This window comes from Mesoplodon bidens (assembly GCF_964165515.1).
Source record: "Mesoplodon bidens genome assembly, chromosome: 10".
NCBI classification, from domain to species: domain Eukaryota; kingdom Metazoa; phylum Chordata; class Mammalia; order Artiodactyla; family Ziphiidae; genus Mesoplodon; species Mesoplodon bidens.
Genome location: NC_138172.1, coordinates 32,323,816 through 32,346,969, shown reverse-complemented (window position 1 = coordinate 32,346,969; position 23,154 = coordinate 32,323,816). Strand labels below are relative to the sequence as shown.

Genomic DNA, 23,154 nt, shown 5'->3' with positions numbered 1-23,154 from the left:
ACCTCTCTTTCAGGATTCCTAAGGCCCTCTGCCCTGCTCCAATTTTTGTTAAAAGCATTTACTACCTTTTGCCTTTTTATATATCCTTTTTTGTTGCTGTTTTGTTTTTGTTTTTGTTTTTTTTGCCTGCACAGTGCAGCATGCAGGATCTAAATTCCCTGATCAGGAGTCGAACCCATGTCCCCTGCAGTGGAAGCATGGAGTCTTAACCACTGGACTGCGAGGGAAGTCCCTTATATATCTGTTTATTATGTTTATTGTTTACTGGCTGTTTCCTATCTCTAGAATTTTTGTCTGTTCTGTTCATTCTGGCATCCAAAACAGTACTCAGCTCATACTAGATGAAAGAATAAATGAATGGTCAGCTGTGTCAATGCTGCTGAGAGGCTGAGGGAAATATACTAGGTTTGTTAACAAGGGGGTTACTGTCAACCCTGGCAAACTGGAGGGTAAAGAAAAAAGCCAGACTTGAAGTAAACTGGAGAGTGAATGGGATATTTCTGTTCTAGCAATATGCTGGACCATATTTCTTGAAAGACCCTTCAACTACAAAACAATTAGATCCTGGGTAAAAAATACCTTCAGATACATTGCTGAGATCCCCATAAGTAAGGGAAATTTTGTTTGTTCACCAAACAAAACAATAAAAGCCCAACAACCAAGAAATGAAATCAGAACTGGGAGCAGTGATCAGTAAACAAACGATAAATACGAGGTAACCCACAAGGGAAAAATCCTTAGCATCACTGAAACCAGGATTCTAATCCTCAGGCTAGCAGTAGATGGGGGCGAGGGGCACCAGACTGAACTCTCTTACTTCAGGCCACTTCGATAATGGTTCCTGGCAAAAGCAGACCAAATTCTCTCTGGAAGAAAGCCTCCCTAATTTAGGTCCACAGGATTCCCACAGATTAAAAGTAGGCAAATATAACCTCACAATCAAAGATTGGCAAGCACATGAGGCCAGCTACCATGACATGTGTAGAGGCCACCATGGAGAGGAATTGAGGTTTCCTGTCAATAGTCAACACCAACTTGCCAGCTATGTGAATGAGTCACTTGGGAAGTGAATCCTCCAGCCCTACTCAAGCCTTCAGATGATTGAAGCCCCAAATGACACCTGATCACAATATTAACAGAGACTCCAAGACAGGACTGGGTATCCAAGTCACTCCTGAATTCCTGACACAGAGAAACTGTGAGAGGTATTAAATGAATACTACTGTTTTAAACCACTAAGCTTTGGGTGATTTATACAGCACTAGATAATTTATCTGAAAAGCTCCTCATAAAAAAAAACTGGGCACAGGGAACTCTACTCAATACTCTGTAATGGCCTATAAGGGAAAAGAATCTAAAAAAAAAAAAAGTGGATATAGGTTATGTATAACTGATTCACTTTGCTGTATCGCAGAAACTAACACAACATTGTAAATCAACTATACTCCAATAATAATAAAAAAAAAAGAAAAACTGGGAAGGGGGAACCTGTAGGTAGACTGGTCAAGAACAAAAGATAGAACACAAATTACCAATATTAGGAATAAAGAGGTGATATCACTACAGAAATTGCAGACATTAAAAAGATAAAAGAATATAATGAACAACTTTATATCAGTAAATTCAACAACTTACATGAAATAGGCAAGTATCTTGAAAAATATATGATTACCAAAACTGAGACAACATGAAATAGAAAACATGCCTAGTTCTATATCTATTAAAGAAACTGACTTGGTTATCAAATTCTTTCCCACAAAGAAAACTTCAGGCCCAGATAACTTCACTGGTGAAGTTTATCAAACATTTAAAGAAAATCTTGGGACTTCCCTGGTGGCGCAGTGGTTGAGAATCCACCTGCCAACACAGGGGACACGGGTTCGATCCCTGGTCTGAGAAGATCCCACGTGCTGTGGAGAAACTACGCCCGTGTGCCACAACCACTGAGCCTGTGCTCTAGAGCCCATGAGCCACAACTACTGAGCCCATGTGCCACAACTACTGAAGCCCGTGCGCCTAGAGCCTGTGCTCCACCCAAGAGAAGGCACCACAATGAGAAGCCGGCACACCGCAAAAAAGAGCAGCCCCCACTCGCCACAACTACAGAAAGTGCGCGCGCAGCAACAAAGACCCAATGCAGCCAAAAATAAATAAATAAATTTATTTTTAAAAATGTTTTTTCAGCAAATTAGGATTAGAAGTAACTTTCTCAATCTGATAAAGGGCATCTATAGAAATAATCGGTTAACATACTATTTAATGGTGAAAAATGGAAAGTTTTCTCCCTAAGATAAGGAACAAAGCAAGGATGGTCACTTTCACCATTTCTATTGAACACCAGTGCAATAAAGAAAGAAAAAGAAATAAAGATCATATAGATCAGAAAGGAAGAAGTAAAGGGTCTCTTTTCACAGATGACATGATTGTTTACAATAAAAACTTTTTAAAATCTACAAACGCTACTAAAACTAATAAGTGAATTTAGCGAAGTCATACTATAAAGGTAAATATACAAGAATCAATTTAATCCCATACATTAGCAGCAAACATATACTTATGCTATGATCCAGCAATTCCATTCCTAGAAAAATGAAAACAGGTCCACAAACAGACTTGCATGAGAATATTCACAGAAGCTCTACTGATAATAGCCCAAACTGGCAACTAGGTGTCTATCAACAGGAATGCAGACAAACTATGGTATAATACAATACTAGAATACAACTCAACAATATAAAGGTATTGATATATAGTATCAATATATGGAACAACACTGATGAATTTCAAAAGCATTTCAAAAACATTATAACTCAAAGAAGTCTTATACAAAAGAATATATGAAGTTTGATTCACTTATGTGATGTTCCAGAACAGACAAAACTAGTTTATATTGAAAAAATCAGAATTTGGGGTTGGAGGCAGAGAATGAATGGGAAGAAGAATCAGGAAACATGGGGGGTGATGGTAATGTTCTATATCTTTTTAGGTTTTGGATTACACAGATGTATTCACTTGTCAATAATTACTAATACTCTTTAAGATTTATTCACTTCACTGTATGTAAAATTTTATCTGTTAAAGCATAAACGAGTGCTGAACTATAGTTAATGATACACATGCTAAAGAGTTTAGGGGAGAAGTATATTGATGTCTGTAACTTTAAAATGCATAAAAAATAAAATAGATTGGTGGATGGATAGATATGTGATTATAATTAAACATTATTCTATAATTGTAAACAAATAGAACTTCTAGTCCCATAAAGTGTTCTAAAATGAGAGACATGTTCTGTGTTTGCACTATCCAATATGGTAGCCACTAGCCACATGTGGCTAATGAGCACTTGAAATGTGGCTAGTGCAAGTGCTGGTGCAATTAAATTTTAAATTTAATTCTCTTGTAATTTATTTACATTTAGGTAGCCACATGTGGCCAGTGGCTACTATATTGAACAGCACAGACAGAGAATATTGCCATCACTGCAGGAAGTTCTGTTGGACAATGCTGGTCTAGAAGTACAGAACAATGGTGAAAATAGTGATGATGAAAACAGATATCCTTGTTTTGTTCCTGACATGAGAATAGTGTTTCACCACTAATATAATGTCTACTGTTGGTTTCTAATAAGTGCTGTTTATCTAGAGTAATGTTATAATGAATACAAACACAAAATGTCTATAATGATTTATAGCTTTTAAAGCATTTTTAGTGTATTTGTGCTTAATCCTTTAATAAATCCTCCACTATTTGTTAGCTGAGAAAACAAACTGAGAGTTCAGTTGTAATTTGCAGAAGTCACCAAATAGCAGTGGCAGAGCCTTGACTTTTCCGTCTCCAAATTCCCTGTTCTATTGATTTTATCACTTAATGGCCACTGTAACATCTTCACCAATGATCTCATGATATAAACATCAAAGTGCACTGATCAATTAAGAAAAAGGTTGTGAACCTAATTGGGAAAAGAACTTGAAAAAGAATAGATACACGTATATGTATAACTGAATCACTTCGTTGCACAACTGAAACTAACACAACATTGTTAATCAACTATACTCCAATATAAAATAAGAAGTTAAAAAGAAAGAAAAAGATTGTGAAACCTTGCTTATGATCAATCCTCAATATCTTTCAACAATTATTTTGAGATGAGAAATAAAAGCCTGACACATTGACATTGAAGAGACTTTAGGAATTGGAAAATTGGATAGCCTATGTTTTAAACATCTACATGTTCAAGGTGAAGTAAAAGTTGAGAGGTTTATGTTTTATTTTGCTTTAGTAACTTGTAAATCAACTCAGGCTTTGCTAACATTTATTTTCTAATTATGTATTTCAATTAAGTCCCAAATCATTAACTATCAGGAAAAATGCCCAATGTGTTAGGTGTTTTGGCAGAGATTTTTTTTTTTTTTTTGCGGTACGCAGGCCTCTCACTGTTGTGGCCTCTCCCGTTGCGGAGCACAGGCTCCGGACGCACAGGCTCAGTGGCCATGGCTCACGGGCCCAGCCGCTCCGCGGCATGTGGGATCTTCCCGGACTGGGGCATGAACCCGCGTCCCCTGTATTGGCAGGCGGACTCTCAACCACTGCGCCACCAGGGAAGCCCCGGCAGAGATTTTTATAAACCAGTCATAGCATAATAAGAAATAAAATCAGCCTGTGAGCATAATAAGTAAGAAATGCAATAAGCAAAGCTTTAATGACATTTGCCCCTTGCTTTTGCATGGGAATTACACTGTTCTATTTGAGACCCTCAGTATTTTTAAATATTAAAATATGTTTTCTAAAATAAAATACTTTATTTTTTACTATTACACATACAGTATCTCCTAGAGCAACACTAAAGTAGACATTCAATAAATATTTGTTGAATGAGTGAATAAACAGATGGATGGATAGGTGGATGGATGGATGGGACTAGGAAGAGGTGATATTTGTAAGCTGGACAGGCAATGTAAATTCTGTGTGTTTACTACTGTTGCCATTGTTTTTTAATGTGTAAAAGTAGTCCCAGTTTTCTATGAACTACTTATGTATGACTCCAGGGTAATCCACAAATTAGACATTATGACATTATGAAACTATAATTAAATAAAAAGTGAGATGGGACATGTTTAGAATCTGAGCTTAAAATTTAAAAATCCTGAGGCACAATTCATATCTGTGACACTCTGTCATTCCTCAGGCCCTCCTCAGCCATCATTGTTACTTGAGACACATGTTATATTTCCCAGTGGCTACAAGGTTCAGGAGAGTTGGGACTATTTCACACACTTCTGTCTCTCCCAGCACCGCTCACAGTGCCCATCAAACAGGAGATATTAAATAAAGATTTGTAGAATAAGTTCGCTCTATTTATAACATTTAGAAAACATTTTAGGCTTTGCTCTTCTCAACCTCAAGAGTATAGTTTCATATTTTTACACTTTCAAATCAGTCAAAATTATTTTCAGTATAGTGCCTTGTATATGTCAAGCCCTTGATTTAAAAAATTTGATATAAGGGCTTCCCTGGTGGCGCAGTGGTTGAGAGTCCGCCTGCCGATGCAGGGGACACGGGTTCGTGCCCCGGTCTGGGAAGATCCCACATGCCGCAGAGCGGCTGGGCCCGTGAGCCATGGCTGCTGAGCCTGCGCATCCGGAGCCTGTGCTCTGCAAGGGGAGAGGCCACAACAGTGAGAGGCCCGCCTACCGCAAAAAAAAAAAAAATTTGATATAAAATCATCTAAAACTCTGATACATTTCTATTTTTTAAAAAATTCATTTAATACTATGGTACATGGAGTAAAATATGATAGTCTCCTTCAATTCTACCCCATTTTTACTCTCCAACCCACTGGCCACTACTAACAGTTTAGTGCTGCTCCTTCCTGTCTTTTTAGAATGCCTTGACATAAAGAGGTAGATGCATGCACACACATTTTTATCCACATGGAGTCAGACACACATACTATTCTGCAATGTGGTTCCCCCACACTGACATGACATGACATCAGCACGCACAGCTCTACCTCATTTTTCAACAGCTGCTTGGTGCTACATCAAGTGGAAGAGCCATAATTCATTGAACTATACCCCTGATAATGGCACTTACGTTTGTCTCCAATTTTTTAAACTATAACAAACAATGACTACCTTGTTAGCACATACGCAGGAGTATTTCCATGATAAAGTTTCTTTGAAGAATATATTATTTCTTTATCACCCCAAAATAAACCAGGATTTATCATAAAAAAAGAATATATCATTTTTTTTGCTGGATTCTGCCATATTTCCTTCTAAGAAATCTTTACCAATGAACACTCCCACCCAATCTAGCCCTTGTCTTTATGTCCTCCTCAGATTGACAGTGGGAACAAGAAAACTCAGGGCTAGGTTAAATTAGACTCAGGATTTCCCCAGACTCAATAATCAAAGATAAAATAGTTTAGGATTTAAGGCTCCCAGGGGCTCAGGCCTACATGTTAGTGCCATTTAATCTAATCATTGTAGATTAAATGAGAGTTGTCAGTTAACCTGAGAACCTGATTGTTATTTATAACATTGTTTCTGGAGGATAAATGTCATGGTTCTTATCAACTTAAAAACAACCTTTTGAATCACAACATACATTTATTAAACTCCAGCATATATCAGGGGTGTACTAGGTAACCAGGGGATGAAATGATTTCTGCCCTCAAGAAACTCATGATCAAGAAGGTAGTCATTAATATTAATTTTGTTCAGTGTGATAACGAGATTATGGTTATATTTTTTTAAATGCCCCTCTAAAAGAGATTTTACTTAAGTATTTACAGGTGAAATTTCAGAATGTCTGGGTTTTGGTTGAAAATACTTCAGGAGGGCTTTCCTGGTGGCGCAGTGATTAAGAATCCGCCTGCCAGTGCAGGGGACACAGGTTGCAGCCCTGGCCCGGGAAGATCCCACATGCCGCGGAGCAACTAAGCCCGTGCACCACAACTACTGAGCCTGCGCTCTAGAGCCTGTGAGCCACAACTACTGAGCCCACACAGCACAACTACTGAAGCCTGCACGCCTAGAGCCCGTGCTCCGCAGCAAGAGAAGCCACCGCAATGAGAAGCCCGTGCACCGCAACGAAGAGTAGCCCCTGCTCGCCACAACTAGAGAAAGCCTGCGCGGAGCAAAGAAGACCCAATGCAGCCAAAATAAATAAATAAAATAAATAATTTTTTTAAAATCTTATATTATTAAAAAAAAAAAAAAAAAAGAAAAGAAAATACTTCAGGAAAACCCAGAAAGAAAACAAAGGTAACTGAAGCAAGTGTTGCAAAATGTTGATAAGTGCTGCATTGGACTGATGGGTATATGTGGATTCATTGTCTCTAATGAATAGAAATATAATAATGTGGGTTCATTATTTTCTCTACTTTTGTAAATATAAATAACAAAATTTTCTTATTCTTCTAGGAACACCAATCAATAAATACAAAATTTCAATATAAGAATATAATAAAGATGTGTGCACAAGAGGCTATGGGAGCAGAAAAGGGCCCAGATCGCTTGAGTGAGACTGAGAAGCGCTGAGGAGTGGTAAGAGCCCAACTCTGGTGTCATACTACTTGAGTCCAAATTCCAGCACTGTGCCTTTTTTTAACTATGTGACCTTGGGCATGTAACTTAGCCTCTCTGTGCTTCAGTTTCCTCTATAATTAAATGGGGATAATTATAGTACCTAATTGAGGATGAAATGAGATAATACTTGCAAAGCCCTTGAAGTAACACCTGACACATAGTAAACATTATGTAAACTGCTTGCTATCATTTATTACCATTATCAATGTTACTATGAAGGCTTTTCAGAGATGTCTTCAGGTAGCAATGTTTCAAGAAAAGGTCAGAGAAAAGCAACGTAATGAAGGCCAGTCAGGTATAGGGGTGTGTGTGTGTGTGTGTGTTGGGGGGAGTAAGAGGGAGGAAGTGAACCTGATTCCCATATTTCTAGCTTGCGTGACCAAAGGGATAATGACATTATTAACAGAGGGGACAGAGATGAAGGAGAGTTTACCACTTGAAAACTGTATTTCTAATCATATAAACAAATGACAAAGTATTTAGCAAACTGAATTACCTCAGAATTAAAATATAGTTCCCAGATTGAGAAAGTAAAAAACTGATGTGGGCCTCCCTGGTGGCGCAGTGGTTGAGGGTCCGCCTGCCGATGCAGGGGATACGGGTTCGTGCCCCGGTCTGGGAGGATCCCATATGCCGCGGAGCGGCTGGGCCCGTGAGCCATGGCCGCTGGGCCTGCGCGTCCGGAGCCTGTGCTCCGCGGCGGGAGGGGCCACAGCAGTGAGAGGCCCGCATACCGCAAAAAAAAAAAAAAAAAAAAAAAACTGATGAAAAATTGGCAGCATGCAAGTTAAATGATAAAGATTCTAAAAATATTTTAGGGGATTTTATCTGGAATAGTAAACATTATTGTTACACAGCTCACATATATAACCTAAATAAATGAGTTCATTTTAGTACTAGAAGATAACTGGAAATAACATTTCAGAAATCTAGCAACTCAGATATTAGTGGAATTGCCTTAAAATAAACACATATTTCTAAAAGGTTATAATCAAATAAGGCAGGTGTCATGGTTACCACTGGATCTTTTCACATAAGTACTACCTGAGAATTCTCGGCAGTGTTTGGGTCCCCATTAAATCAAATATATGTACGGGGGGCAGGGGCAGAAAAGAGCAAAAATCACCTCTGGAATATTTTACTTTGAGTACCCTGAGGTCATATCCCTCTCCAGGAACTACGCTTTCTTCCTGTCAACAGTCATGACATCTATTTACTTAATAATTTCTCTTTAAAATTTGAAAAAACTTTAAGGGAAATATAAACAATTTAGCAACATATCATGTCATTGGTCTATTTATGAATATACCTATGCACCAATTTTCATTTTAATATTTAATGTTTTCTATTTAATTTTGAAAGAATCTCAAACTTTCAGAAAAGTTGTAAGTATAGTACAAAAAACTTTTCTCTCCAACCATTTGAGAGTAGTTGCTGACATCATGCTCCATCACCCCTAAATACTTTAGTGTGTTTTTCCTGCAAACAAGGACATTCACCTAAATAATCACAATAAAATCATCAAAGTCAGGAAGTTAACACTGATACATCACTACCACCTAATCACCAAACCCAGTTCAAAATTCACAATTGTCCCAAATAACATCCTTTACAGTGAAAGGATCCAGTTCAGAATCACAAACTGCCTTCAATTGTGTTACTTTAGTTTCGTCCAATCAGCAACAGATCCTCTAGTATTTCTTTGACTTTCATGACCTGGACACTTTTGAACATTACAGTCAGTTACTTTGTAGAAAGTCCTTCATTTAGGGTTTGTTGGATGTTTCCTGGTGATTAGATTCAGGTTAAGCATCTTTGGCAGGATGACACAAGAGTGATGCTGTGTTCTCATTTCCTATCAGGTAGCACATAATTTTGATTTGTCTCATTACTGGTGATTTTAACTTTGAGCATTTGATTAAGATGGCATCTGCCAGGTTTTCCCACTATAAAGTTACTCTTTTCACCTTTATAATGTAGTATTTTTTTGGCGAGGTATTTTTTTTTTTTTTTAAAGAGTGGCATTTATTACTTGGTTTCCAGGGAACTGCTATGGTTCAACAGAATAGCTCTTTTTTTTTTTTTTATTTTTTTTTTGCGGTATGCAGGCCTCTCACTGTTGCGGCCTCTCCCGCTGCGGAGCACAGGCTCCGGACGCGCAGGCTCAACAGCCATGGCTCACGGGCCCAGCCGCTCCGCGGCACGCGGGATCCTCCCAGACCGGGGCACGAACCCGTGTCCCCTGCATCGGCAGGCGGACTCTCAACCACTGCGCCACCACGGAAGCCCTTTGGCGAGGTATTTTAAGCCTATGTAAATATTTTGTTCCTCAACAAACTTTCTATTTATTCACTTCTGTATATCAGCAGGGACTCATGGTTTCCTATTTTTAAAATTAATTAATTAATTAATTAATTAATTTATCTTTGGCTGTGTTGGGTCTTCGTTGCTGCGCGCGGGCTCTCTCTAGTTGTGGTGAGCAGGGGCTACTCTTCATTGTGGTGCGTGGGCTGCTCATTGTGGTGGCTTCTCTTGTCGCGAAGCATGGGCTCTAGGTATGCGGGTTTCAGTAGTTGTGGCTCATGGGCTCAGTAGTTGTGGCTCGCAGGGTCTAGAGCGCAGGTTCGGTAGTTGTGGCGCATGGGCTCAGTTGCTCCGCAGCATGTGGGATCTTCCCGGACCAGGGATCCAACCCGTGTCCCCTGCCTTGGCAGGCGGATTCTTAACCACTGCGCCACTGGGGAAGTCTCTCCTATTTTATTTAATGAGTTAGAATCTCATTATTTATTGTGACGTTGAAATTTCCCCGGATTTGGCTAATGGGATCCCCCTTCAAGCTGACTTCTGTGTTCTTTTGACACATCAGTTTTGAGCACTTTCTACTTTCTAGCACAACAAGATGTCTCAGGCACATTTTGTTCTTTTCTTGCTCTAGCCCTAGTGTCAGCCATTTGTCCAAGGAGCCCTAGTTCTTTTTAATGGAGAATGGTGTTTGGAAGCCAAGATATGGACTCAGATGTGCATTCATTGTTATTGGCGCATCTCTGCTCACAAGCCTTCTCAATGAAAAAGCTAAGAAACACATGCAGGTATGTGACATATACGCACTTTACATCCAGTTTACTCTTATACATTTATTGAAATCTGTGAGTTCACATACACACCTCTAATTCCAGTCTCGTACCAGAGGATTCATTCTAACTTTCCCCCTTTCCACATTTGTAATTCCCTTCTCTGACAGTGAGAAATCTGGCTTCCCTTATCCTCAATATATTTACCTATTGCATCTATCCCCCTGCGTAACCAAACTGCCATTGCTACCACTCCTTCCCCGCAAAGATGCCCTACTTCCTCACTTGAGCTCTGACGCCTCGTCCCAGGCTGCCCTACTTCATGGAAGCCTTCCTTACTGCACTAGAGCACCAATAACCTATCCTAGGTGCACAAAAGCCCTTCTCTCCCTGCTTGGGTTCTGACACCGCACACCCAAGCACTCTGTGTGGATGCCTTCTTCACCCCACTCGACTCTGAGACCCTGCACTAGGCTGCCCTTCTTCATGGATATTCTCCACACCCCTTGTGTTCAGACCTGCAGTAGGCTTCCAACCTGAACAAAAGCCCTCCTCATCATGCTTGGACTCCGAAACAGCCCTCTCAGGCACCCTCACCCCACATTTGCTCCAACATCCTGCTGCTTGGGGGCTGCCCCTCCAACCAAAATGCTGTTTTTACCCATCTTGTGCGCTGACGCCCCCCATGTAGATGAGGGGGCTCACCTTGCACGGGCTCTGGCACCCCACACCAGGGTGCCCCTTTGTGAGGATGCCCTCCTCGCCCCTGCTGGCTCCAACACCCCGTTCTGGACCCCCGTGCCTACCCACCCTGCATAGACTCCTACTTTATTTGGCCACATCTAATGGCTTTAGGGCTGAATTATTCAGAAAGGGAAGAGAAAAAAACATACAGCTGTTTTTACATGAAATCATTGTCTTCTGTTATTAAGACTTTACTTTTGACCCTGTATATAGAACATGACTTAGCTAAATCACTCATGTTAATTTTTCCTTTAAACCAATACATCTCATAAAGTATTGAGATTACTTAAGACAATGTTAATTTGCCCATGATTTATGATATCTCATATCACTAATTTATACAGTTTCTCCAACATTTGTTTCAAGTCACAACCTCAGTTAAAGGTGTTTTTGGGACTTCCCTGGTGGTCCCATGGGTAAGACTCTGTGCTTCCAATGCAGGGGGCCCGGGTTCGATCCCTGGTAGGGGAACTAGATCCCACATGCACACTGCAACTAAGAGTCCGCATGCCATAACTAAGAGTCTGCATGTCGCAACTAAGAAGCCCACATGCCGCAACTGAAAAAAGATCCCACGTGCCACAACTAAGACCCGGCGCAGCCAAAAACAAATAAATAAACAAATAAATAATATTAAAAATAAATAAATAAAGGTGTTTTTATCCAAAATCAGGGTAGAAGTCAAAATCCTCACACCTTTCCTGCACCCTGATCTCTATGCAATTCTCAAAATAGCCAGCCACTCCTGCCTTAGGGCTTAGGGCGTCTGCCAGGTTGTTCCTTTCCCGGAACACCTTCTCCTCAGATGTCCCCATTGCTCACTCCAGTGACTCCTTCAAGTTTTTGTTCAGATGTCACCTTCTTAATGAAGTCTACTCTGACAAGCTTATTTAAAATTGCAACTGCCCCCATCCCATTTTCCCTGCTGTTTTCCATAGCACTCCCCACTTTCTAATATACTACTGATATACTTCTAATACTACATATTATGTTTATTTTTCATTGTCTTTCTTCCTACCATCTCCACTAAACTGTAGCTCCGCAAGGGCAGAGATTTTGAATATTTTGTTCATTACCTAATAAATATTTGTTGAATGACGACAGCCATTTCCTGAGGTAGTTTGAATCCTAAAACTAAATTCAGAGCACCATCTAGTGTTCTTAGAAGGATGTCCTGATTAACTCTGAGACTTCTCTGCATCAGCCATGATGTTTTAAACAGTACTGGTTTAATCAATTCTCAGTAACTGTTTTTTTTACTGCCCTCTGTGGTTCCATAGAAAGTAAAATGATTTCAGTGATTAACCTGTCATGGGACTTATTGGTTTCTCTAAGAGCAATCTCTTCTCCACTGACTTGCCTATTGCTCCCCAGAACTTCTGGGAAGTAGGAATGTCATGAAGATCTTATATCTTTTAATCTGAGGGCATCTCCCTTCCCCACACTGCCAAAAACAAAAAAACAAAAACAGGGTAATAGCCTTTGCTGGTTTGGTACCTATACCATTTCTCCAGAATATCACAATATATATTTATTGATTAAAAATTTTTTGATTTGACCACAAAAGCCCCTAAATCAAAGTGATAAAACACTAGCGAGGGTAACGGTAATACTGTTTAAAATAGTGTCAGGATTCTCTAAGATAATGAGGACAATCTTCTGATTTAGAAAATATTGGCTTCTTTAGTTTTGATAAAGAGGGAGAAATGAAGAAAATGAAAGCTGCCTTAAAGGCACTGAAACATTTAATATTTAAGAGTAAATAATGAAGAGAATACTTAGCTGATGTTTACTGAATGCTTATTGTGCCCAGCACTATTCTGAAAGCTCATTAATCATCTTCCCAACTCTATCATGTAGGTTCTCTATATTAAGCCCCATTTTTTAGATGACGAAATGGAGACACAGAGAAGTTAAGCAACTTGACTCAAGTCACAGAACTAGTAAAGAGTGAGGCCAGGATTCAAATCCAGCTAGGCTGCCTCCACAGTCCCTGTCCATGAGCTCATGCCCATGCTTTTATTCACCTCCCAACAGAAACAGGAATGATGCTGCTTGGTTTCACAGTTCTTGGCTTGGTCAAAGAAATTAGTTTACAATGTCCTCATCTTCCAAAAACGAATCAAGACAACCATAAAAGAAACAGGTATATACAATTATCCTAGAAATAAAGTTTTATTCTTTTCACAGTCAAGAAAGTAGAAGCTATGGAATTTGCCTTTCCAAGGATTTATGTTTTAGCCACAAATTTGCAATCTAAGGATGCTGTGGCAAAGAGCAAAAGCAACATTAATATTAAGGTCAAAGACCAGAGGGTGGTTTGCAATGGGCACAATGAAGAATCGGTTGGTCCTGGCTGCCCACCCACCTCTTTTGGAACACACTCCTCAGAACTTTTGATTCTAACCCCCAATTGCCCAAAGCTTCTCCCTACTCGACCACTGGTTCAAATGTTTTAGAGTCGATGGAATGACTCAGGTTCCCAAAATATCAATTAATATACTCATTTCTTGAATTTGGTTCATCTCAGCTGAATGCTAAGAAAACTGCTGAATTATCTGTTAAAGTGAGTCTCATTAAGGAGTGATTTATTAGGTAACATCTAGAATTATTTGCATTATATATTATACTCTCAAAATGAGCATGAATTACCCCAGAATTTCAGATTGATGGAGTCTTTCAGGGGATGTTTGTAAGTGGGAAGATTCCCAAGCTCTCTAGGTGATTCTGGAAATGGTGCCCCTCTCACCATCCTCAGCTGGAACCAAAGACTCTTTCCTAAATATTTACTTGACCCTTTAAATTTTCTAAAATACAAGGTTATGTGGTAAAGGGAAATGGTTATTTTCCACTTTGGATAGACTTTTTCAATATGTGGTTTGAGATGACCTGCTTTGGATTCACCTGGGAGATTCCCAGTCCTACCTCTGACCTATTGCATCAGATTCTTCAGCTGGGCTCCGTAATCTGTATTCTAACAACCTCCCCCAGATGACTTTTATGTGTGCATAAGTCTGGTAACCACTAACCTAAGGGGATAATTTTAAAAGGTAAAGCACCACTGTCATTTGGGTTGTTGGATTCTTTCCTATTATATACCGCAGACCAGAACTTCAAGAGGTATCATGTAAAAACTTAGTTATAAGAGGATCAAATATAATTTTAGGAGACTAATAATTAACAAATTTACTTACAAGACTGTATGTCTTTTTGTTGTAAATTATATTGTGAAACGTCTCAATGAATTCTTTGGTGGATGTCGTTTAATCCTGCCTTGCCTTCCATAAAATTAACCTGCTGGCCAGTTTTTATTACGCTACCCACACAAGTCTCCAGTAACCCTTGAGGCATTCTCTGAACAAGCCTCATTTCCTGTATAAAAGGAACCGAGTTTGGTCAACTGTACAGAACTTAGGCTGATTAAACTTAAACTGGTTATCAAAGGAGACTGCAATTCTGCAGTTTTAGAAGTGTTTTAAAATAGGAAATACAATCATTTTTCTGGTTGAGCAGAGTGAACTAGCCTAAAGCTAGAGGATCCAAATGGAAAGCCTTTTAAGATTCTTTCTAGCTTTATAATTTGACTAAACTGCCTCTCCACCCAATTGAATGTCAATTTGTTTTTGTTTTTTAATCAGCTGAGCCTGGCAAGAATTCCTTGCCTCTCTCTGATAATATAATAGCCTCTTGAGAATCCTTGCACAGTTTAGGTGCACGTAACATACAAAAAAGCAAACCATTTAACTTGATGATAATACCCCACCCAGATAATTCAGATACCTAAGATAATTTCTCATTGGAATTATTTAGTTTGGCCAAGTTAACTGGCTGAACCTCTTCAGCTGCACCATATAACTCTTCTTCACTTTGTTTTCATGTGTCACTTACTCCTGATTCTTATCAATTGTCACTAACTTTTTTCTTCTTCACTTATAATCTAATTACAGTTCAACCAAGAATGTTACTTACCCTGAAAGTCTTCCTTCTTTATAGCCAGGTTGCATGCCACCGTGCTGATAGACAAGAAATGTCGAAGGCCAGAGTTGTATTGCTGAGATCTGTATGATGCCGGGTACATCCAAGCAGCTGGGAACCAGTAACACTGTAAGAACTGCCTCCAAACCACCTTTCAAAAACTAAAGATCTCTTCTACAGGGTGACTAGTTGATAAACAATCTAAGGGGAGAGCTCTTATTGAAAGTTTATTGAAATCTAAGGATTATTCTGTGAAACTATACTGCAAGTCTACCTGGTAAAACTTTAAAAACTTGATTCTATTTTTCCTTCAAGAGATCATGGTAAAATCTAGTATTTGAGTTTAAAATAAGTAACTTCCATTCCGGTTACTGTATTTGGATTTGTTCCACTGTACCTGGATTTATTCCAATTTATCTGTGGAATCGGGCAACTAATAATTTTTATTCAGCATTTCTTATACTTCTTATACTTCTTTGAATGAAAATGGTATGGATTGGTGGGATTAATGGCTAGATATTTAGACACTAGTGATTCTGCCATTTTCTCTGTATAATGATTCTTCTCTAAGGAATGTGGACATATAGAGATGGACAAAAGAGGCAGAAGTTCTAATCCAGGCCGAGTTCTAGAAGTAGAGCTTCACTTTTCTTTCCTGTAAAAACAGAGGCTGAAGAAGCTATTTAACGATTCTTCCAAAACTTTAACAGAAATGCTAATCTGTTACCAGCATAATAAATTAGTGCACCCTGACTTTAAAAAGATGTTTTGTGATTTATAGGAAATATGGAAGTCTGAATTGTGGCGTGTCAGTCTCTCAAGGCCAGGTAAGAACTGACGAATTGGCAGCAAAGTCATGTTTTTAACTGAATATACTGATATGCAAGTGCTCAGAAAAAAATCTTACGGAGTCTACTGTCCATGAATTTACCAGAAAGCCAAGTTAACGACACAACTGATCGCTCAGGTCTGAGTTAGCCAGCACCATTTTGCTGGAGAGGGGAAACTGGACGCTTCAGGCCGGGTTGGGAAGGTTATAATTTGAGGAAACTCAAGAAGGCGCCAGCAGGGAGGTCTCCTTCATAGTCTCTGACGAAAAATGTTGCGGGAGTAGTCAAACCGCCCCAAATTCCCCAGTGCTGTCCTCACTCGAAGCTCTGTTTCCAGGAGACACACGCCTTGCTAGGGGAAGACGGTCCCCTACGATTTACAACCAAACGCGCGGAAGCAGGGCTGGCAGTAAGGGCCTCCCCCGCCGCGTCGGAGGCCCAAGCTCGCAGGCAAGCCCAGTGCAGTGAAGGAACCTCCAGGCCAGCCCCGTCGCGGTGACGGGCGTCGCCGAAAGCCAATGGGCGCGCAGGGAGGCGGAGCAGTCAGTCCAAGGAGGCGGGATTTCCCGCGCGGTACGGCCCCTTGGCGCCTGGCGAGGGCGGCAGATCCATCGAGAGAGGGCGGGTCGGGGTCAGCTGCTGCAGGCAGGCGGGCGCGGGAGCTGTGGGCGGCCGCCGCGTCTTTTGCTGCCGCCCTCCCTCCGCCACGATGCCGGGGATCGACAAGCTGCCCATCGAGGAGACGCTGGAGGACAGCCCGCAGGTGAGGCGCAGGCGGCGGCGGGCTGCAAGGGAAGGAGCGGGGCTGGCCGACCCCAGGCCTGGCGCCGCCGCGGCCGCAGGTGCCAGCCCTGGCCTAGGTGGGCGCCGCCCCCCAGTGCCCCCGCCGGTAGCGGGCGGCGCCCCGAGCGCGGAGGCCGGGCCGCCCTCCCGAGGCCCGCGTGGGCCTGAGCCGCTGGGCCGAGAGCCGCGCGCGGGGTCTGGGATGTCGGCAGGCTGCGACCGAGCCCCGGCCGCCTTGGCTCGTGGGCCCGGCGGTCACATACGCGCGCGGGGCTCCCTTGTATTTGACAAAAGATGCTTTATAATCGCCGTGATGTGAGGTGGTAAATCCGGATCCTGGAATTTTCTCTTCGAAAACCTCTTCGGAGAAAATGCAGAAGGAGAAAAGACCCCGTAGACTTAATGATTTCTTACCAAGCTAGGGAAGGAAATGGATAATTTTGCGGGGGGGGGGGAGAGATGCTGAAAGGCTCTTGACATGCCCGTGCGTAGAGTCCTCGGCGAAGCCCGTCAAGGGTCCCGGAGCCTCCCGGCCGAGTGTCGTGGCCGTGAGTGTAGCCGCTGTCACTCGGGCCATGCACGCCGAGTGGAGGACGGCGCCTTCGCGGTTCCACGACTGCTGCGCCCTCGTTGCAGACTTGGCTCTAATAAACTCATCAAAATAAAAGCCCTGTGTTTTGTGCAATGGGGATGATGCTAGTGTGGTTGCTCTAGCTTAAGATAGTCTAGGAAAACGTAACCATTACTGATGTTTTCAGTACTGAAGAATGAAATCAGCGATGTTAAAACCATGTTGGTAGGCGCTGTAACTTGGGTTGAGAAACTTCATCCCTAGGCCTCTCTTACACAATAAGGGATTTAAGACGGTGTTGCTGGTTGGCTACCACTTAGAATGAAGAAAATTTTCTGAAATGTTGTTCATTTAGAACTACAACTGCACATATTTCATGTGTCTTGACGGTTTAATATGACTCCAAAAGAACAGGAGGGAGGGGCTGGATCCCCCTTTACTGTATGATATGTCTGCCATGGATGTGGTGCCAATTTTGATTGCTAAGTTGAAGTTGGGCTCTGATTGTGGAATTGATTTGTTTTTTTTTTCTTTTCACGCTGAAAGTTATCTTCACAGGCCAGTTGCCTGCTGGTAATGTACTCTTATCAGCCTATATTGACACAAAGAGAAACTGACTTCTTGGCTTATTTTGACTGCCAGAAGAGCCAGTTCAAATGCTTAACGATTTCTGTAGTATAAAGTAATAAGCTACATTTGTTTCAGATGTTCAGCAAAAATTTTGTGGGATGTATTGGTCAGGTGTACTTTTGTCATTTTAGTTTTTTATTTTATAAGACTCAACAGGTGCCTTACCTTTCTTCTCATACCTGGGCTCACTTTTACAGCTCATAAAGATTACACACTGCTCAGAATGGGTTACACAGTGCCCTAGCCATGACTTAGGAGGGTATAATCTCTTGACTCATCTAATTTCTTGAACTTTTCACACAATTAGTTTACAACTTGAGCTTCTTTTTTACAAGCATGTGCTGTATTAGTATTAGTTTTATGGTAATTTTTAATGAAAAAGCCACGTTGATAGTCTTTCGTAGTAAATTTGAGCTAGTTAATGTTTACTTGGGAAAATTAATTGGGACAACTGGGATTTAGAAGGGTAAGACACTGAGAAGCAATTCTTGGGGAAAACCTGTGGCAAGATGGAAAGCCCTGGATTGGGGATTCAGGATATAAGGGTTTTAGTCATTACTGCCGCTTAGTACCTTCTACCTTAGGGCAAGTCACTTAACTTCTCTGAACTTCAGCTGTTATAGATAGTGAATGTTTTAATCCTTGTACTTGATTATAAAAATAATAGTTGTTTCCTTCAGAAAAATTGGAAGATACAGAAAGCACACAGTTACCGGTCGTGCGCCCAGCAGCAAACTCTGTTAACAGTTTGCTTTCTTTTTTCTAGTTTTTTTCTCTTACACCTTCTAATGTGATTGAGATTATATTGTACATAATGATTTTTATTTGGCTTTAACTACACATTGTAGCTTAAGTACCTTCACACGTTATTACATACTGAATAAAAAATTCAAAGGTTGAACATTTCCTTGACTCACTTAATATAGTTGTCCTGTTGTTGGACTTTTAGAGTTTTTCCCAAGTTTTGCTTTTATATATAGTGCTAAGATTAATGCTTTTGGGCATCAATTTTTGTTCTCATCTGGACTATGTATCTAGGATAGAGTCCAAGAAGTTGAGTAACAAAGAGGAGGAAAACTTCTAAAGCTCCTGATAGAGATGTTTTTATTAGATTATTTGATCCTAGTCAAAAATGGCCTGCCAGTTGCTATGTAAAAAAGTTAGAGCCTGGGAGTCGTGAAAGACTACCCTGAATTACAATTGTCCTTTTTTAGTTTTAATTTAAAGTAACGAAGTATTAAAATAGGGGTATATTTGCAAGTCCAAATCCAGCTGATTGCACATACACATCTTTAGAATTATCTTGCACAAACCATACCATTCTGCAAAAGATACCATCTGTTGAAGTAGGAAATCTTAAGACTATACTAGATGCCTTATCAATGCTTATATGTTGTTTTGAAAATCAGAAACAAAATTAAACTTTCTATTTAGTAAGAAAATATATGATCTTTAAAAAAATAATTGATTTTATATGTAGATAAAAATCTTATCAATGATCCATCTAAGCTAGAACTGTGAAGGCAAACTACAATCCCAAATGGAGGCTTTTCTCTTTGGCATAAGATGAAATACTCAAAGATTATGAGATGTACTTTTTTTTTTCTTTTTGCGGTATGCGGGCCTCTCACTGTTGTGGCCTCTCCCGTTGCGGAGCACAGGCTCCGGACGCGCAGGCCCAGCGGCCATGGCTCACGGGCCCAGCCGCTCCGCTGCATATGGGATCCTCCCAGACCGGGGCACGAACCCGTATCCCCTGCATCCGCAGGCGGACTCTCAACCACTGCGCCACCAGGGAGGCCCGAGATGTACTTTTTTTTAAATTCACATTTTGACATCTCTTATATTGAGATGCCCCTTACAATTGATGTTGTTTTACTTGTAATTGCCTGCAAATCTACACACTTGGTTATTTCTCCTAGTGACATGAGTGGCCAAGTGCAGCCTTTTAATGTTCAGCCAACAAATCAATTCACAACCACTTGAAGGATTATCAGTCTTGTTTTTTGTCTGAAAATATTTCTTTGACAGCTAGTAACATGAAGCAAGTGCTGCCATCAAAACTTGCTGACTGGGTATCAATAATTTGGAAGAAAATATTGGAGATAAAAGTGGAGCACTTCAAGGGCCTCCCTGGTGGCGCAGTGGTTGAGAGTCCGCCTGCCGATGCAGGGGATACGGGTTCGTGCCCCGGTCTGGGAGGATCCCATATGCCGCGGAGCGGCTGGGCCCGTGAGCCATGGCCGCTGGGCCTGCGCATCCGGAGCCTGTGCTCCGCAACGGGAGAGGCCACAACAGTGAGAGGCCCGCATACCGCAAAAAGAAAAAAAAAAAAGTGGAGCACTTCTGAGAAATATTTGTCACCTGCTCGTGGCACAGAATAATATTGGATGTGAAAACATGGCTAGCGGTGTCTTCTTATGTCAAAAAATTATGCACAAGAGTTGAAATTTTAGGGTTATATTAAATTTGTGCAACTTGTGTTTTCTTTTTGTGTTTATATGAGAGTTATATAAAAAATTCTGTTAAAGATCTGTTTCCATAAATATAAAGTAAAAACTTCAAGACATTAGAAAACCTGAATTCATAGCTTAATTGCCAGCATTGTTTTGTTTGTGACAGTGGTATATTAAACTGGCACAGCTCACAGTGGACGCCGTCATAGATTCAGTGAAATGGTACCAAATTGATTGCATGTTTGTAAGCTGCTAACTTTAAACAGTCATTATACAGTGTTGAACTCAATCTTATTAGCTTTACATAAGGAAGCTGTTTCAACCCTGTTTGAGGCTAAGAACATGTTTTAAATTTAAGTCCACTACACATTTTTGCATAAATGTGTTATTCCTTGAATTAGAATGCTAATTTTTGAAGAAAAACAATGTAAGTGGCACACTTCTCTTAAGAATGGCACTAGCAAAACAAGATTTCATGATGCTTTCTTTTTTACATCTTAAAATAGCACTTGGGGAATGGCAGTAGGGCACTAGAGCTAAAAAATAAAAAGATTCTGCCAGATCTAAATCTCTGGGGCATGGGGAAGTAGAAGACTGAGATAACTTGGACTTCATATACTGGCATAATGATTTTGCACTGCTTTTTAAAACAACCATAGTGACTTAGCTTTCTCTTCTGAAAATAGGAAGCTAAGGAATAAGTTGGTTTTTAGAAACCAGCTTCTAAGGCTGAGGTATAAATTAACTATTTGTAGAATAAAAGTACAAGGTCATCTTTTAGATCTTAAGCTGTAGTTATCTCAATAATTGTTGGAATTTAATTCTTATCCTGCCTTTGGGATATAAAAAGGTGAACATACTTTGCCTTTAAGCTGAGTTTCCTTATCTCTGATCCTTTTTATTGACAGTCTTAACATTTACTGACTGACAAGTTTTTACTCTTAAAGTGAAGGTAATATTTACATGCTCATGCTCATTGTGGGGGAAAAAAAAAGCCTAACAACATAGAAATGTATAAAAAAGAAGAAAAATGATTCCAAATTCTGCACTCAGAAAAAACCTAGTTAGCATTTTACAGGCCATGTTGGGGAGGGGAAGGGATACTATGGTGTTATTTTGGATTATGATGGGGAGGAGTTTGGCACTACTAGAAGAGACTATGGAGAAAGAGAAATAATCAGGGACTTCCCTGGTGGCACAGTGGTTAAGAGTCCGCCTACCAATGCAGGGGACACGGGTTCAATCCCTGGTCCGGGAAGATCCCACATGCTGTGGAGCAACTAAGCCTGTGCACCACAACTGCTGAGCCCACGTGCCGCAACTAATGAAGCCCATGCACCTAGAGCCTGTGCTCCGCAACAAGAGAAGCCACTGCAATGAGAAGCCCACGCACCGCAACGAAGAGTAGCCCCTGCTTGCTGCAACTAGAGAAAGCCCCTGTGCAGCAATGAAGACCCAACACAGCCAAAAAAAAAAAAGAGAGAGAGAGAGAGAGAGGGAAATAATCATACTAAGTTATACTGAAAAAAGATATTTAAAATATTTATACATGGAATACTGTTAATATAGTCTTGACTGATTCTGTAGATTTGTTCTTAATTACAGACTTTTTAATTCATAAAAATATACCTTTGTTGTTCCTTCTAAGGTTTATATAACATAGTTGGAAAATCTATCTGTTTTAATGAAATTGAGAATAAAGAACCCCAGCGTCTTGGCATTACTATCAAAATAGATCAAAACTCAGAATTGTTAGAGTTCTAATATCCTGTGAATTTTCCATCTTTTAGGAAAAAAAGATTTCCACTTGATTTATATAATGGTTAACATAAACTTACTGCTTTTATTTTATACAGACAAGGTCTTTACTGGGTGTATTTGAAGAAGATGCTACAGCTATTTCCAACTATATGAACCAGTTGTATCAAGCTATGCATCGGATTTATGATGCACAGGTAAAGAACTAAAGGCTGACTCAGTGCATTTATAAAATAAATCTTTAAGCCCATGAGGACAGAGATAGTGTCTGTCTTATTTACTGGTGCCTAGCCCTGTCCAGGGTGCATAGTAATAAACATTTGTTGAATGGATGAATGAACATTAAGGATTTTGTATTACAGAGCTTACATTTCAATTACTAGTGTATAGTTTGTAGCACTACAAAAGTGATGAAGATGGAAGCATCTACTCCTTTTCCCCAAACATAGTAAGGACTTTCTTAGTGAAACTCATTGATAGTGATCTTTGCGTAAGATTTGACTTAAAACCCTGTATTGCCACCAGTATTTTCCCTAATCATGCTTTTAATCTTATGGGATACTTCCCCTTTTTGAGCAGAGGATTTGAAAGTAGACTAGCCTCTATCTAGATAGAAGGTAATAAAGAGTAGATATAGCTCTGGGGTACTAGGAGATGAATTTTAAAAGGATGTGACTAGATTATTTTGGTTGAACAGGCATAAGATTTGAGGCTCTGTTTATGTAACTTAATTATAAGCCTTAA

At 40.3% G+C, this 23,154-nt stretch overlaps 1 protein-coding gene across 2 annotated transcripts in view; it reads left to right on the top strand.

Moving 5' to 3' along the window:
* Positions 1-16,796: 16,796 nt before the first annotated feature.
* Positions 16,797-23,154, top strand: part of APPL1 (adaptor protein, phosphotyrosine interacting with PH domain and leucine zipper 1) — a 34,194-nt gene continuing 27,836 nt past the window's right edge. Inside the window, exons 1-2 of one of the 2 annotated variants that reach the window (XM_081245228.1) lie at positions 16,797-16,975; positions 22,509-22,607. In XM_081245228.1, the coding sequence (XP_081101354.1) occupies positions 16,922-16,975; positions 22,509-22,607 (153 nt within the window). In that variant the 5' untranslated portion in view covers positions 16,797-16,921. The remainder of the gene's footprint in view (positions 16,976-22,508; positions 22,608-23,154) is intronic. The other variant, XM_081245227.1, reaches the window with a different exon arrangement.